Source organism: Amphiprion ocellaris, chromosome 17 (genome assembly GCF_022539595.1).
Source record: "Amphiprion ocellaris isolate individual 3 ecotype Okinawa chromosome 17, ASM2253959v1, whole genome shotgun sequence".
Taxonomy (NCBI): Eukaryota; Metazoa; Chordata; class Actinopteri; family Pomacentridae; genus Amphiprion; species Amphiprion ocellaris.
Genome location: NC_072782.1, coordinates 33,644,494 through 33,660,230, shown reverse-complemented (window position 1 = coordinate 33,660,230; position 15,737 = coordinate 33,644,494). Strand labels below are relative to the sequence as shown.

The 15,737-nt window shown below is 47.6% G+C and overlaps 2 protein-coding genes across 2 annotated transcripts; both read right to left on the bottom strand.

Moving 5' to 3' along the window:
- Window positions 1-2,287: 2,287 nt before the first annotated feature.
- On the bottom strand, window positions 2,288-5,983 carry LOC111564349 (dentin sialophosphoprotein-like). Its single transcript, XM_023263856.2, has 6 exons — window positions 5,608-5,983; window positions 5,372-5,476; window positions 4,456-4,565; window positions 4,039-4,308; window positions 3,788-3,967; window positions 2,288-3,696 (listed from the first exon to the last, which is right to left on the bottom strand). Exons 1-6 carry the CDS (start codon window positions 5,813-5,815, stop codon window positions 2,449-2,451), a joined length of 2,121 nt encoding a protein of 706 aa, XP_023119624.1. The 5' UTR covers window positions 5,816-5,983; the 3' UTR covers window positions 2,288-2,448.
- Window positions 5,984-11,598: 5,615 nt separating this feature from the next.
- Window positions 11,599-15,336, bottom strand: LOC111568616 (mucin-2-like). The gene is made up of 5 exons (XM_023270337.3): window positions 15,001-15,336; window positions 14,758-14,862; window positions 13,839-13,948; window positions 13,419-13,691; window positions 11,599-13,347 (listed from the first exon to the last, which is right to left on the bottom strand). The coding sequence occupies exons 1-5, from the start codon at window positions 15,206-15,208 to the stop codon at window positions 11,965-11,967; spliced, it is 2,079 nt and encodes a 692-aa protein (XP_023126105.2). The 5' UTR covers window positions 15,209-15,336; the 3' UTR covers window positions 11,599-11,964.
- Window positions 15,337-15,737: the final 401 nt, after the last annotated feature.

The window sequence follows — 15,737 nt, the reverse complement described above, 5'->3', positions numbered from 1 at the left end:
CAGGTGTTCTTCTTCACTCTGTTCACATTAAAGGAGTTTAACGCGTCATGTGACTCCTCTGCAGTAAACGGACCAATCAGCTTCCTCCTCCAGTCATCAGGTTATTTTAATGTAGAGCTATGTGGAAAATAACACATATGATGGTAGAAAGTTCTGCTGCTGTAAATGATGCAGGACAGGAATGCTGCTAGAAAACTGGTAATCAGTGTTATTATATGTATTTTACTGATCAATACAGCTGATTATTGATAACTGATGGCTGCATATTAAAACGGTTAAACTTTAAACTTCCTATTTAAACATGATGTTGAAATTGATTTATGTCTGATTCTATCCCATAATGAAGGAAATCACTTTAATTTGAACCAAATCAAAGATAAATTCATGTTATTTACTGGAAATTCTCTGTAATAAATACCAATAGATGATCAGTGATCTGATCAGTGATCTATCAGCTGCGGGACCAGCAGAGGAAACGGACCAAACATTAAAACACATTTATTCGTTTCCTGCATCAGCATCTGAATACATGTAGGTTTCCATGGCAACAGGATGCATCCAGTGTGTGATGCTGTAACGGTCTCATTCAGTGGTTTTAGGAACGTTCAGATCAGCAGGTTTACAGAAAAAATACATCTGAATAATCAGGAAACATCTGGTTACAGCTGAACTCTGAACAGAACCTGGACCAGATTGGCTCCACAGCATCAGTTACCATGGAGATCTAGCAGGTCAAAGGGAGACACCTTTGTGAGACTGAAACTGTGACTTTCAGCTCAATAGAGCTGCTGACTCACTGACCTCACGTCATACTTGAGTCCTGAGGACTTTCTATCTTCTAGTGTTCTCTCTCAGGATCATTTTACAGCAAATGTGTGAATTCTCAGCAGTCGTTTTTAACTCTGTGTTGTCAGACAACTTTAGAAAATCCGTATTTAAATGAAGCTACTGCTGGTTAGCATGTTAGCATGTCTGTATGAGTTTCACAGTTTCAACCTGGTTCTGCTGCTAGTTTATACACAGATCTGAACATCAAAGCTAACATTAGCCACATTACTACTATTATCATCAAAGCTAACGTTAGCTCCATTACTACTATTACCATCAAAGCTAGCGTTAGCCACATTACTACTATTACCATCAAAGCTAGCGTTAGCTACATTACTACTACCATCAAAGCTAGCATTAGTCACATTACTGCTACCATCAAAGCTAACGTTAGTCACATTACTACTACCATCAAAGCTAACATTAGCCACATTACTACTACCATCAAAGCTAACATTAGTCACATTACTACTGGCATCAAAGCTAACATTAACTACATTACTACTACTACCGCCACCAAAGCTAGCATTAGCCACATTACTACTACCATTAACAATAAAAATGTATTTATATAGCCCTTCACAACAGCCCAAAGGGTGACCAAAGTGCTTCACAGCTAATGTGGCCTATGTTTGCCACATTAGTTGGACAGCTCACCAACAGTAAGAGTTCTCCTATAGTTGTGGGGACCAACAAAAATCCCAGTAATCCACAGGGTGTTCAATTCCTCTAATGCTGGCATGGAGCCTCATGTTCACTCTTACAGCAGAACATCGGCTGAGTTTTGCCCATGGTTCAAACATTGTAGGGAACAGGTGCCACAACCCAGGACACTGTCTTGAACATTAGCATGAGAGAATATTCCAGAGAAAGAACTATGAAGGAAAGCTGCAGTGAAGACCTTTCAGACTGTTGAACAGCCACACATCAAGCTGCTAGTGGGAAATATTTGCTCGTATTTTCTATCCAGACAGTTTTGAGACCGTTTCAATACTTGTTTAATTCCTCCTGCAGCCAATCAGTGACAGGCTGTTGCTATCTCTGTGACAACAGAACTACAGACTCTCCAGAACCAGCTGTGGTTCTCAACCACATCAACATCTCAGCCCACCTTCAGTTCATCCATTTTTCCTGATGGATTGGTTGCTGCAGTGTGACTTTTAGTCTGATATTCAACATCTACCCATGTCTCTAGTATTCAACTTCACCCTTCCTCTGTAAAATACAGGTAAGGGGTCAGGGCTACACAAAGCTGGACCCCTATTGGTCAAGAATTACCAAACACAAATGGATTTACACCAGATGGGACCATTAAGGGCTTTATAGGAGGGAAGGGTTTTAAATTCTGCTCTGAAACTGATCAACCCTCACATTCCAAATCTATTCATTTCACCTCAATATGTTGACCATTTTATGTGGAAGCAGAAAAGCTCTACATGAGAAATAAGCAGACTGGATCTGATGGAAAGCTGTACTTTATTTAAAAGAGAATGAGGAGATACAAGGAGTTGGACCAAGGACCTCTGCAGTTGTGGCTGGATCTGTGGTGGGGGTCTAGGAGCTGGGGGGGCCCACTGGTCCAAATGTGTACTGGAGGTGCTGGTTGTGGAACTGTCAGCATCAATCCTCACCGCTGCCATCAGATAGCTTGTCATCATCCCCGGAAGAGTTGCTATCCATGTATTCTAGATTAGATGCCTCGATCCTTCTCCCTAGTCTGGATTCTAAAGGCATCGAGGTGTTCAGTGCTGTTGGTGCCATGTGGGCATCTACAGCTGTGGCGTTCTTCTGGGATTCAGTCATTGTGGCTGTTGTGGAATCGCTGTCCTCCTCAGAGTCATCATCTTCTTCAGAATAATAGTCATCCTCGGAATCATCATAGTCATCTTCCTTGGAATAGTTGTTATCTTCCATGTCCTCTGGGTCATCAGATGCCTCCATCCCTCTCCCCAGTCTGGGTTCAAAAGGTAAAAATATATCATCTTCAGAATCATAGTCATCCTCAGACTCATCCTCCATGTACTCTGGGTCAGATGAATCCATATCCTCCATCCCTCTCCCCAGTCTGGGGACAAAAGGCATCGAGGTGTTCAGGGCCATTGATGCTGGGTGGACATGTGCAGCTGTGGCATTCGTCTGGGCTTCAGTCGTGTTGGCTGTTGAATGCTCATCATAGTCAGCCTCATCAAGGTTATAGTCATCCTCATCACTACTGTCGTAGTCTTCATCATCCTCGCCATCATAGTTGTCCCCATCATCCTCCATGTTCTCTGGGTCATCAGATGCCTCCATGTCCTCCATCCCTCTCCTTAGTCTGGGTTCTACAGGTATCAAGGTGTTCAGCATTTCTTCAAGTGTGTTTGAAGCTGCTATTGTGGCGTTTGTCTGGGCATCAGTCATGTTGGCCGTTGTGGAATCGTCGTACTCAGCCTCGTCATCAGAATAGTCGCCCTCGTCACCGTCATACTCTTCATCATCCCCATCACCATCAGAATCATCATCAGACGTCTCCATGTCAGCCAACCCTCTCTCCAGTCTGGGTCCTAAACGTGAAAAAGTGTCGTCATCCTCCTCAGAGTCACCAGACGTCTCCATGTCAGCCAACCCTCTCCCCAGTCTGGGTTTTACAGGCATCGAGGAGTTCAGTGTTTCTTCAGCTTCCACCGTCAGTGTTGTGGTTGGAGCTGCTATTGTGGAGTTTATCCGGGCATCAGTCATGTTGGCTGTTGTGTTGTTGGTGTCATCAGACTCCTCATCATCTGACTGCTCTTCATCTGAATCCTCCTGATATCCATCCAACTCTTCATCATCCTCATCAGAAGGGTCATCATTTGATGCATCCAGGTATTCTGAGGAATTGACCGCCATCTGTGTGATTACATTTGACAGGTGCATTAGCAGAGTTTCCTTCAACATGTGGAGGTTCTGCTCCTCCCATCATTTCAGTTTCCCCTCTCACCTGTCGGGGTTCCACATTGTGCCAATGACGAGGATTCACCCCCCAGTCCCACTGGTCCTGGTGTTGCAGAGCTCTGCGCCGACGATCCCGCCCATCTCCTCTGGCTGCACCGAAACAAGCCGCCAGCATCGTGGACATCTCCCCAGCCGAATCCAAATAGATCATTTCAAACATGGAGTCCTGCACAACATTCAGCCGTTAGTTCTCCACCCAGCTATGACAAACTGGATGGTGGATCGCTCCATCCTTACCTTGTCTGCTGGTGTGGAGATCTGCACCAACACTGGCTCTGGAGTAGTGGTGGTCTGCACCCTACCAACCACATCTTTCCCCAGAGCCTTCACCTTCTGCAGTCTGCTTCCCTGAGGCAGTTTCACAGCCACTTCTGTGCTCCTGCAGCTCACCGCCGGCAGGGTCCACGTTGCAGGATCCTCACAGGCGACCACAGCCGTCATGTTCTCCCGCAGCAGGTGGTCGAAGTAACGCAGCTTCAACTGGTGGAACCACGTTCCATTTGAAACCTGTGGAACAGACCAAGTCATCACCAGGTAACAGTTTGTCATTAGCTGGAGAACATCCAGGAGTTCCACCGTTTCTGGTGCCTTTGGTCTCCAGTCTCGTTCCACTGAGTAGAAACTCGGTGACAAACTCAGCACCCAGAGATTTACCTGTGATGTCACATGGCAGCTGGTGTAAGGCAGCTTCAGCAGCAGCCACGGCCCCACGGTCCCAACAGAACCATCACATCCCTGCTGCAGCCACGCCAACCTCCTCCCATCTGCAGAGACACCATCAGAACCAACAGGTTAGAAGTCACATGATCTCAGACGGAGACTTTCTAGGTGAGTCCGTCTGACAAAGGTAACAGGTGGATCCACCGACGGAGCTGCACCAGGCTTCAGTGCTCTTAAAATATGTTTAGACTCACCAAGAAGCATCAACCCAACAGCTGCCTTCATCTTGGAACTACCAAAACTTCTAATGAAATTATGTTCAACCAACAAACTACACTGAGTTCAGGGAATTAGTTCCTTCTCTCAAACAAAGCCATTTTATTTACTGCATTTTTAGCAGAAACAACCTGAAGCTGATTCCTCACAGTTCACATCTTCCAACTACTATTATCTCATTGAAACAGGAATCAAAGGGTTCTTGACTTCATTTTCTTGATAAAGTAGCTTTTAAGAAATTCATCCAATCAACACTTTAGTCTGATTAACTTTTATTTCAGCTACAGTTGTGTATTTGAACACATTTAAACCCTGAAGTCAAATTTGGGCTCAGTCAATATTAAGATGATGCAGTCAGCAACATGATGCCAACCTGACCCATCCAGATCATGTCTGAAGCTGAAGTTTGATCTGAATCAGGCTCAACTTCTACCTTGTAATCATGCAGTTCAGTCAGCAGAGGGAGCAGCTCCCCTCACTTCCTTTTTACCCTCCCTGTTACCTGTCTGCAGGTGAGGCATCATGGGGACCACAAAGAGCATCAGAGGCTGAACACTGAGATGAAGCAGAAAGCTTCCAGAGCCTCTGTGGAGTGAGGCGGTGCAGCAGCAGCAGGTGGATCAATCAGACTCACCTTGCAGATGCAGGTCAGAGTGTCGGATGAGCGACAAGCGAACAGAGAGTGACGTGTCGCTGCAGAGAAACTGCGGTCGGCCCAAATCTGATGCATCTGCAGCATCTGCAACACAAATGTTCACTTTTTACACTTTCAACATGTGGCCACATTTCCCTCCAAGCTCTGCTCACTTACACCTGCTGTTTATCACGCCCTCTCTTACCTGAGCTCACCTCAAGCAGCAGCATTTTTACCTTTCACAAACTTCCACACCAGCACCGGCAGGAAGCCTCCCCCGCTGCGGGTCTCCATCGGCGGCTCCGAGTCCGAGATCAGCGCCTCGGAGCCGGCCAAAGCCCCGTGTGCGTCCCGACGCGGTTCCTCTGCCGTGGTGAGCCGGGCTAGAAGCACCAAAGCGGGCCAAACCCAGGCCATCGTCATCCGTCTGTTAGCCGCCGACATGCTCCGGTCCACTGCGCTGCTCTCTGCCCGCCGGGAAGCACCGAAGAGCGGCTGGAAGCTGCTGCAGACTGCCGCCTCACCTGAGGATGATAAAGCTGCTGAACACCTGGAGCCGCCTGCTGATTGGATAATTAGAGGAGGAACCTGAGCCGCTGCTCTGAGCAGCTGAAGCTCTTTCACTTCTAACTGTCCACTTTATTGAAGTCCTGGCGGTGAAACAGGGTCACCATCCCAACAGCAGCAAAAAGGAAACTTCTTCTTCTTCTCATCTAGTAATTGCTGAGTTTGGATTAAAAGCATCTTTTAAAATATTTGTGTTCTGGCAATAAAGTCTTTAATTCTGGTGAAGATCCTGAGTTGTGAAGGTAAACCTAACTGTCTTATTCCATTTTCCATAAAAACAAATGTTGCTCTGGAATACATGAAAATGTCTATTAAATATATCATAAATACAATCAGTAAATAACCTTTTTGTTATATGTCAAATGTGTTCTCTCAGGAGACTTTTAGAAATTCACATTGTCATCATAGTCCACCATGACCTCCTGTGGTCCTCCTGGACCTCCTGTAGTCCACCATGACCTCCTGTGGTCCTCCTGGACCTCCTGTAGTCCACCATGACCTCCTGTAGTCCACCATGACCTCCTGTAGTCCTCCTGGACCTCCTGTAGTCCACCATGACCTCCTGTAGTCCACCATGACCTCCTGTAGTCCTCCTGGACCTCCTGTAGTCCACCATGACCTCCTGTAGTCCTCCTGGACCTCCTGTAGTCCACCATGACCTCCTGTAGTCCTCCTGGACCTCCCGTAGTCCACCATGACCTCCTGTAGTCCACCATGACCTCCTGTAGTCCTCCTGGACCTCCCGTAGTCCACCATGACCTCCTGTAGTCCTCCTGGACCTCCTGTAGTCCCCCTGGACCTCCTGTAGTCCACCATGACCTCCTGTAGTCCTCCTGGACCTCCTGCAGTCCACCATGACCTCCTGTAGTCCACCATGACCTCCTATAGTCCTCCTGGACCTCCTGCAGTCCACCATGACCTCCTGTAGTCCACCATGACCTCCTATAGTCCTCCTGGACCTCCTGTAGTCCACCATGACCTCCTATATTCCTCCTGGACCTCCTGTAGCCCACCATGACCTCCTGTAGTCCACCATGACCTCCTGTAGTCCTCCTGGACCTCCTGCAGTCCACCATGACCTCCTGTAGTCCACCATGACCTCCTGTAGTCTTCCTGGACCTCCTGCAGTCCACCATGACCTCCTGTAGTCCACCATGACCTCCTGTAGTCCACCATGACCTCCTATAGTCCTCCTGGACCTCCTGTAGTCCACCATGACCTCCTATAGTCCTCCTGGACCTCCTGTAGTCCACCATGACCTCCTATAGTCCTCCTGGACCTCATGTAGTCCACCATGACCTCCTGCAGTCCACCATGACCTCCTGTAGTCCACCATGACCTCCTGTAGTCCACCATGACCTCCTATAGTCCTCCTGGACCTCCTGTAGTCCACCATGACCTCCTATAGTCCTCCTGGAACTCCTGTAGTCCACCATGACCTCCTGTAGTCCACCATGACCTCCTGTAGTCCACCATGACCTCCTGTAGTCCACCATGACCTCCTGTAGTCCACCATGACCTCCGTGGTCTTGTTGGTGTTCAGAACAAGGTTATTTTCTGAACACCACTGAATAAGGTGCTGGATCTCCTCTCTGTAGAGGCTCTCGGACTCCTACTCTGTGTTGGTAAGCCCACTGTATGCTGGAATACCAGCAAACACCCCACTACAGCAGACTTCCAAGGACTAAGAGTGAAATTTCTTCAACAAACTGCATGACAAACTCAAAATATGCAACGTTTTCCATGTTTCTGTGAATCCATGTCTGCCCTGCTGCTGTATATTTGATCAGCTATCTGGTTTCAGCGTGAGGTCGACCCACATGGTCCACCTGGTCCTGAAGGAGAAGGACTGATTGGAGAACATCCTCAGTTCATCGCCGTCTCTTTGGCTTCCTGTGATGAAAATCCACTTTTTCAACACTTTCGCTCTTAGTCGGTTCTGTTTGACAAACAGAATCTAAGAATATTAAATTTCACCATCAGGGCAGCCTATGATGTCCTACCATCACCCAAGAACCTCAACCAATGGGATGGTGAAGACCCTACATCTCACTGATTCTTCGTCAGTGAGATGTAGGGCAAGACCAGCCTCGCCCAAGGCTGTTACACCTGGAGGTACAACCAGGTGCTGAAGTGTCTGGAACTGGTTTTGGAGACTTACTGGAGCAGTGTTAATGCCCTTCCACCCACGTCGACCCAAAGGCAAGAAACAACATTTATCCAGGAGGGTGAGGGTCCTCTTGGGCGGGCTCCAGATCCTGGGCAGTTGAGAGGGGCTTGCAATTGGAGGATGCTGGTAGACCTGGACCAAAAGCTCTGCTTCCCACCTGAGATCACATTAGACAACCTGCGACCAGACCTGGTGCTATGATCAGCTTCACTTCATCTACATCATGGAGCTCACAGTGTCTTGGGAGAGCTCAGTAGAGGAGACCTATTAGCTCAAGAAGCTGAGATATATGGAGCTTCCCACCGATGCAGAGCAGCGAGGCTGGAAGGTGAGGGTCCGATGACTAAAAGTAGGCTGAAGAGGATTCGTAGCCACCTGGATATTGAGGCGTCTCCAGAAGATGAGAGTATGCGGGATGGTCCACCAGCAGGAGATCAGACCTCTCCAGAGCTGCTGGAAAGGGAAGCCAGTGGCTGTGGATGAAGAGAAAGGAATCCACCTGGACCTTCAGGTGAGTAGACGGCACTGTTCCCTCTAAGCTGCGCACGTGCACAAGTGCATACTGCTGACACGGTCTCCGGGCACAAAAAAAACCCAACCTAAATTGAAAATAAAATAAACACATAACAATTCATTCTGTGCTATTTTTCAATGTGAGTCAGTGAGTGGCCGGTGACTGGCTGCTGCAGCCAATGATGGGATTCACATACGTATTTACGCAGCTAATCAACATCATTGACAGGCGTCCTTCTGTGCAGCCACCGTTGTTCTAGCTAGCAGAGCGGTGTGACCGATGTGGACGGAAGACACGCTAATGATGCTAAGTGCTGCTTATGTTGACCCTTTATAATAATGGCAAAATGAACGGGCAGTGGCGCATCTCCTCACCAAGCCAAAGTAAAAAAGAAATGCGATTCTTTTGAGATGGAATGGCTGTCGGAGTTAGGGTTGCCACTCGTCCCTTAAAATACGGAATCGTCCTTTATTTGACAATTAATTCTTGCGTATTTTCATAAATGTCCCAGACACGTCTGTCACACACACATCCAAACTGTAATGAACAAAACAAAACACAGCAAATATTAAGGGCAGCCAATTTCATCTTCGTAGGACCTATTCATTCCTTATTCATATCTATGTAGTGAGGACCCGATGTGAGGTCCAGCGGATAGACCTTCCCTGCGTGCCCAGTCCTACCCCGTCCTACACGGTCCTACACGGTCCTACCCGGTCCTACACGGTCCTACACGGTCCTACCCGGTCCTACACGGTCCTACGGTCCTGTCTCTGGTTGCCTGGTTACAGACGCTGCTGCTCCCACGCATTTAAAAATGTCTGCAAGTGAAACTCCACCACGTCCAAAGAAGCAAAAACGTCTGCAAATGTACAGACTGGAGTGGGAAGACTGGAACCCCTGGCAATGGGAACAAACTGTGTTCTGTGTTGCTCATGGATTAGCTGAAGTAAGGCAGCATCAACATGTAAGAAACATGAGAACAGAGAGAACCCAACCAGCAGGTCACAGTTTATCATCATCTAATCATCTCCTGAAGTCCATATGGTGAGAGACACCAGTATCTGGTTGTTAATTTACCAGAGGATGCTTAGAATCATGCTGATGTGGTCACAGACTCTACAGTATTTTAGTGACTCAATTTTTATTATTATTTCAGTCACATTCTTGAAGCAGTGAATATGACCTTGTTGCCATCTTGCCAGAGAAGAAATGATGTGGGAGCTGTTAGGCTCGTCCAGCATTAGTATTGACTGCCCCTGCATAAAGTCCAGGACACATTTATAAACAGTGGCAGAGCTTGTTTTGGTTTCCTGCAGCTGCATCTTTGATCTCTGCAAAGTGACCTGTGATTTTTTTTTTTTGGAAAGTAGATATTTGAGTGTGTAAGGGCTGTTGTGTAGTTGTGTGTGGGATTTTTTTTATGAAAACAACAAAGCTACAGGTGCTTTCAACATGTGCATCTAAGTCCAGTTTTCCTGGGACACTCAACGCTCACCAGCCTGCATCAGCAGAAATTCACTGCAAGCTGGATCTAAGATGCAACAATTTATTTCTCTCTCTTTCAAATACATTTTTGTGCTGCAATTTCATGCACAGACACAATTTTTATTATCTGACATCCTTAAGATCACACCTGTGTCAGAATTGTGTCATTCATTTACTCCATTGGAGGGCAGTAAGTCATCATACGCCCCTATTGGAAACTAAGAATATTACATGAAATTGTTCCTTTGGCCAAAAATAGACAAATGACATAATCTGGTAGAAAACATTAAAAACTACAATTTTGAAATGTTGAGTTAGGAATTAAATCAATTTTACCCAACTTGTATGATTTAGTACTGTGAATAACAAGGAATGAAAAAATGTAGTTTACATGGGTTTCAATTGGCCAAAAGTGGCCACGATAGAGCCAAGAGGAACTATTGTTAGTATACAGTATATTTTTGACATATTTAAAGAAATGAAGTTGAAAATTAAAAGATCTGAAGAGAATCTAGACCCTAGGAAAATTTCATTCCATTTGCATTAACACAGCTGAAATGGTCAAAAAAAGAAAGCGAAGTGGACACAAATGGCCACCATAGAGCCCAGAGGGTTAAGCTTGAACAGAGAATTAGGAAACAGAACACAGCGGGGTGTGGATGTAGGTCAATTGAAAGTGGGATGTTTGTCATTTTTATCCTTTGGCAATGTTTGTTTACCCATATGAGACCAAAAAAACATATTAGTGCCTCAGATGGACAATAAACTTTATTCTTTGACTCTCATATATAAAGAACTATAGAGAAAAGGGAGGAGAAACCACTGATTTCATGAATTCTGAGAATACTGTTCTTTAGAGCAACAGTCTGCTGTGCTATTTTACACTAAATAGAAAAACTATTGAAGAGCAACTAAACTGAGAAATTCAGTGTTCTGGGTGTCAAGTTAATTTATGGAGGTAGTCTTCATTACTAATTAACACAGCAGCACCTTCAGGAAACTTCACTACAGCTAATTAACACTGAAACCCCTTTTCACTCACTAAGTTTGGTAAAATATTTGACAATGTTTAAAACGCTGTTCTTACAGGTTTTACAATAAATGGTGACGGTAACTTCAGCTACAATTACACTGAATCAGACAGACACATCTGATGAGTCCATAACTTCACCTGCAGCTATGGAGGGTAACTGTTAGCTGGGACTTTGCCAGTGCAGCGGAGCAGGTAAAGGCAAGTGCGCTTAATGACAGAACCATGATCTCATTACAATATTAGAGCCAGAAAATACCTGGCATAATGAAAACAAGGTAATCTGAAATAAGACATTAGGAAACAAGTCTTTTAATTACAAAATAGCGTTACTTTTAAACTGACAACTGAATAAGGAAAGTATGGTTTTACCTTGCTGACATGTTCCGACTGCATCTGCAGAATTCAGAGTCATCGATGTGCGATGACGTGTAGTAAGAAACGACAAATGAACAGAATCCAACTTTCAATTATTGCATTTATTCATGTTACACCAGATATTTCAAGATTACAGTTATATTTATTGATAAAAAAACAACTAGCTTTATTTATATTAAAAAAAACATTTTGTTAATGGAAAAAACATTTAAAAGTGTAAATTTCTGAAAATGAAGCTATGGCAGTGTTTCATTAACATTTTTCTCATGAGGGTTTTTTTCTGCAACACCTGACTGTTACAGACTTTAAGTTTACGACATCTAAAAGGTCCCTGAAGAAATTTCGTGTGTGCCGACAGAACAAAGACAGTCAACATTTATAAGATCTGAAGTCACTGGATGGCACCTGAACAGTACGGTTCAGCCACAGGACATGGTGGAGGCCGGCTAGGTGGTGGTGCTAGAGGCGCCCGAGGATGTCATGGAGGTCAGCTGGGTTGTGGTGGTGGTAGGGGCGCTCGAGGATGTCGTGGAGGTCGGCTGGGTCGTGGTGGTGGTAGGGGCACTCGAGGAAGTCGTGGAGGTCGGCTGGGTCGTGGTGGTGGTGGTAGGGGCGCTCGAGGACGTCGTGGAGGTCGGCTGGGTCGTGGTGGTGGTAGGGGCGCTCGAGGATGTCGTGGAGGTCGGCTGGGTCGTGGTGGTGGTAGGGGCGCTCGAGGATGTCGTGGAGGTCGGCTGGGTCGTGGTGGTGGTAGGGGCGCTCGAGGACGTCGGCTGGGTCGTGGTGGTGGTAGGGGCGCTCGAGGACGTCGTGGAGGTCGGCTGGGTCGTGGTAGGGGCGCTCGAGGACGTCGTGGAGGTCGGCTGGGTCGTGGTGGTGGTAGGGGCGCTCGAGGACGTCATGGAGGTCGGCTGGGTCGTGGTAGGGGCGCTCGAGGACATCGTGGAGGTCGGCTGGGTCGTGGTGGTGGTAGGGGGGCTTGAGGACGTTGGCTGGGTCGTGGTAGGGGCCCTCGAGGACGTCGGCTGGGTCGTGGTGGTGGTAGGGGCGCTTGAGGACGTCATGGAGGTCGGCTGGGTTGTGGTGGTGGTAGGGGCGCTGGAGGACATCGTGGAGGTTGGCTGAGTCGTGGTGGTAGGGGTGCTTGAGGACGTCATGGAGGTCGGCTGGGTCGTGGCAGGGGGACTCGAGGACGTCGTGGAAGTCGGCTGGGTTGTGGTGGTGGCAGGGGGGCTCGAGAACATCGTGGAGGTCGACTGGGTTGTGATGGTGGCAGGGGGGCTCGAGGACGTCGTGGAGGTCGGCTGGGTTATGGTAGGGGGGCTCGAGGACGTCGCGGAGGTCGGCTGGGTCGTGGTGGTGGTAGGGAGGCTCGAGGACGTCGTCTGGGTGGTGGCCGTCGTGCTTGGTGGCTCGGTGGGGCAGGTGACTGTTGTGGTGTCCTTATGGGGATCGCAGTCACTCATGGGGTGGGGTTCAAGTTCCATATGAGGCCCTTCAGGAATATTGTTTAATCCCCACAAATCAAAGATCTTTGAATCATCATCTATCCCCGGGATGATTACAGGAACAAGCATGACAGTTGTTGTTGTTTCCTCGTCCTCACATGGAGGTTCCACGGTTCCCATCATTTCAGCCTCCTCAGTCCCCTGTGTGGGTTCTACACTGAATGAATCATGAGGATTCACCCCCCAGTCCCACTGGTCCTGGTGTTGCAGAGCTCTGCGCCGACGATCCCGCGCATCTCCTCTGGCTGCACTGAAACAAGCCGCCAGCATCGTGGACATCTCCCCAGCCGAGTCCAAATAGATCACTTCAAACATGGAGTCCTGCACAACATTCAGCCATTAGTTCTCCACCCAACTATGACAAACTGGATGGTGGATCACTCCATCCTTACCTTGTCTGCCGGTGTGGAGATCTGCACCAACACTGGCCCTGGAGTAGTGGTGGTCTGCACCCTCCCAACCACCACATCTTTCCCCAGAGCCTTCACCTTCTGCAGTCTGCTTCCCTGAGGCAGTTTCACAGCCACTTCTGTGCTCCTGCAGCTCACCGCCGGCAGGGTCCACGTTGCAGGATCCTCACAGGCGACCACAGCCGTCATGTTCTCCCGCAGCAGGTGGTCGAAGTAACGCAGCTTCAACTGGTGGAACCACGTTCCATTTGAAACCTGTGGAACAGACCAAGTCGTCACCAGGCAACAGTTTGTCATTAGCTGGAGAACATCCAGGAGTTCCACCGTTTCTGGTGCCTTTGGTCTCCAGTCTCGTTCCACTGAGTAGAAACTCAGTGACAAACTCAGCACCCAGAGATTTACCTGTGATGTCACATGGCAGCTGGTGTAAGGCAGCTTCAGCAGCAGCCACGGCCCCACGGTCCCAATAGAACCATCACATCCCTGCTGCAGCCACGCCAACCTCTTCCCATCTGCAGAGACACCATCAGAACCAACAGGTTAGAAGTCACATGATCTCAGACGGAGACTTTCCAGGTGAGTCCGTCTGACAAAGGTAACAGGTGGATCCACTGACGGAGCTGCACCAGGCTTCAGTGCTCTTAAAATATGTTTAGACTCACCAAGAAGCATCAACCCAACAGCTGCCTTCATCTTGGAACTACCAAAACTTCTAATGAAATTATGTTCAACCAACAAACTACACTGAGTTCAGGGAATTAGTTCCTTCTCTCAAACAAAGCCATTTTTTTTTACTGCATTTGTAGCAGAAACACCCTGAAGCCGATTCCTCACAGTTCTCATCTTCCAACTACTATTATCTCATTGAAACAGGAATCAAAGGGTTCTTGACTTCATTTTCTTGATAAAGTAGCTTTTAAGAAATTCATCCAATCAACACTTTAGTCTGATTAACTTTTATTTCAGCTACAGTTGTGTATTTGAACACATTTAAACCCTGAAGTCAAATTTGGGCTCAAAGTCAATATTAAGATGATGCAGTCAGCAACATGATGCCAACCTGACCCATCCAGATCATGTCTGAAGCTGAAGTTCGACCTGAATCAGTCTCAACTTCTACCTTGTAATCATGCAGTTCAGTCAGCAGAGGGAGCAGCTCCCCTCACTTCCTTTTTACCCTCCCTGTTACCTGTCTGCAGGTGAGGCATCATGGGGACCACAAAGAGCATCAGAGGCTGAACACTGAGATGAAGCAGAAAGCTTCCAGAGCCTCTGTGGAGTGAGGCGGTGCAGCAGCAGCAGGTGGATCAATCAGACTCACCTTGCAGATGCAGGTCAGAGTATCGGATGAGCGACAAGCGAACAGAGAGTGACGTGTCGCTGCAGAGAAACTGCGGTCGGCCCAAATCTGATGCATCTGCAGCATCTGCAACACAAATGTTCACTTTTTACACTTTCAACATGTGGCCACATTTCCCTCCAAGCTCTGCTCTCTGCTCACTTACACCTGCTGTTTATCACGCCCTCTCTTACCTGAGCTCACCTCAAGCAGCAGCATTTTTACCTTTCACAAACTTCCACACCAGCACCGGCAGGAGGCCTCCCCCGCTGCGGGTCTCCATCGGCGGCTCGGAGTCCGAGATCAGCGCCTCGGAGCCGGCCAAAGCCCCGTGTGCGTCCCGACGCGGTTCCTCTGCCGTGGTGAGCCGGGCTAGAAGCACCAAAGCGGGCCAAACCCAGGCCATCGTCATCCGTCTGTTAGCCGCCGACATGCTCCGGTCCACTGCGCTGCTCTCTGCCCGCCGGGAAGCACCGAAGAGCGGCTGGAAGCTGCTGCAGACTGCCGCCTCACCTGAGGATGATAAAGCTGCTGAACACCTGGAGCCGCCTGCTGATTGGATAATTAGAGGTCCGAGAAAATGGTGGAAAATATCTAATATAAAAATAGAACATTCTTTGTAGTATTGTGTCACCAGATGGTTACTGGGGTCTTTATGTTGATAGAAGCTGCTGACCATCAGCAGTTTTCAAATGTGGACTAAAGACTGTAATTTTATGGAGACACTAGACCAGCCTGGTTAGAAGGTTTTGCACTTTGTTTTTTTTTCATATTTAGGAAGCACTAATTAAACGTTTGTCCTCTGCTGGATCCATTCAGTCATTGTGATCTGAGGAAAGTATTCTGTTCTCACCACTTTTCATGACTGTTAGTTTTACTTATGGAGGAACTGAATCATGGAAGATGTTCTCTTTTCTTGTATGTTTTGGGATGAACATAGAAAAACTCTCATACACTCTAAG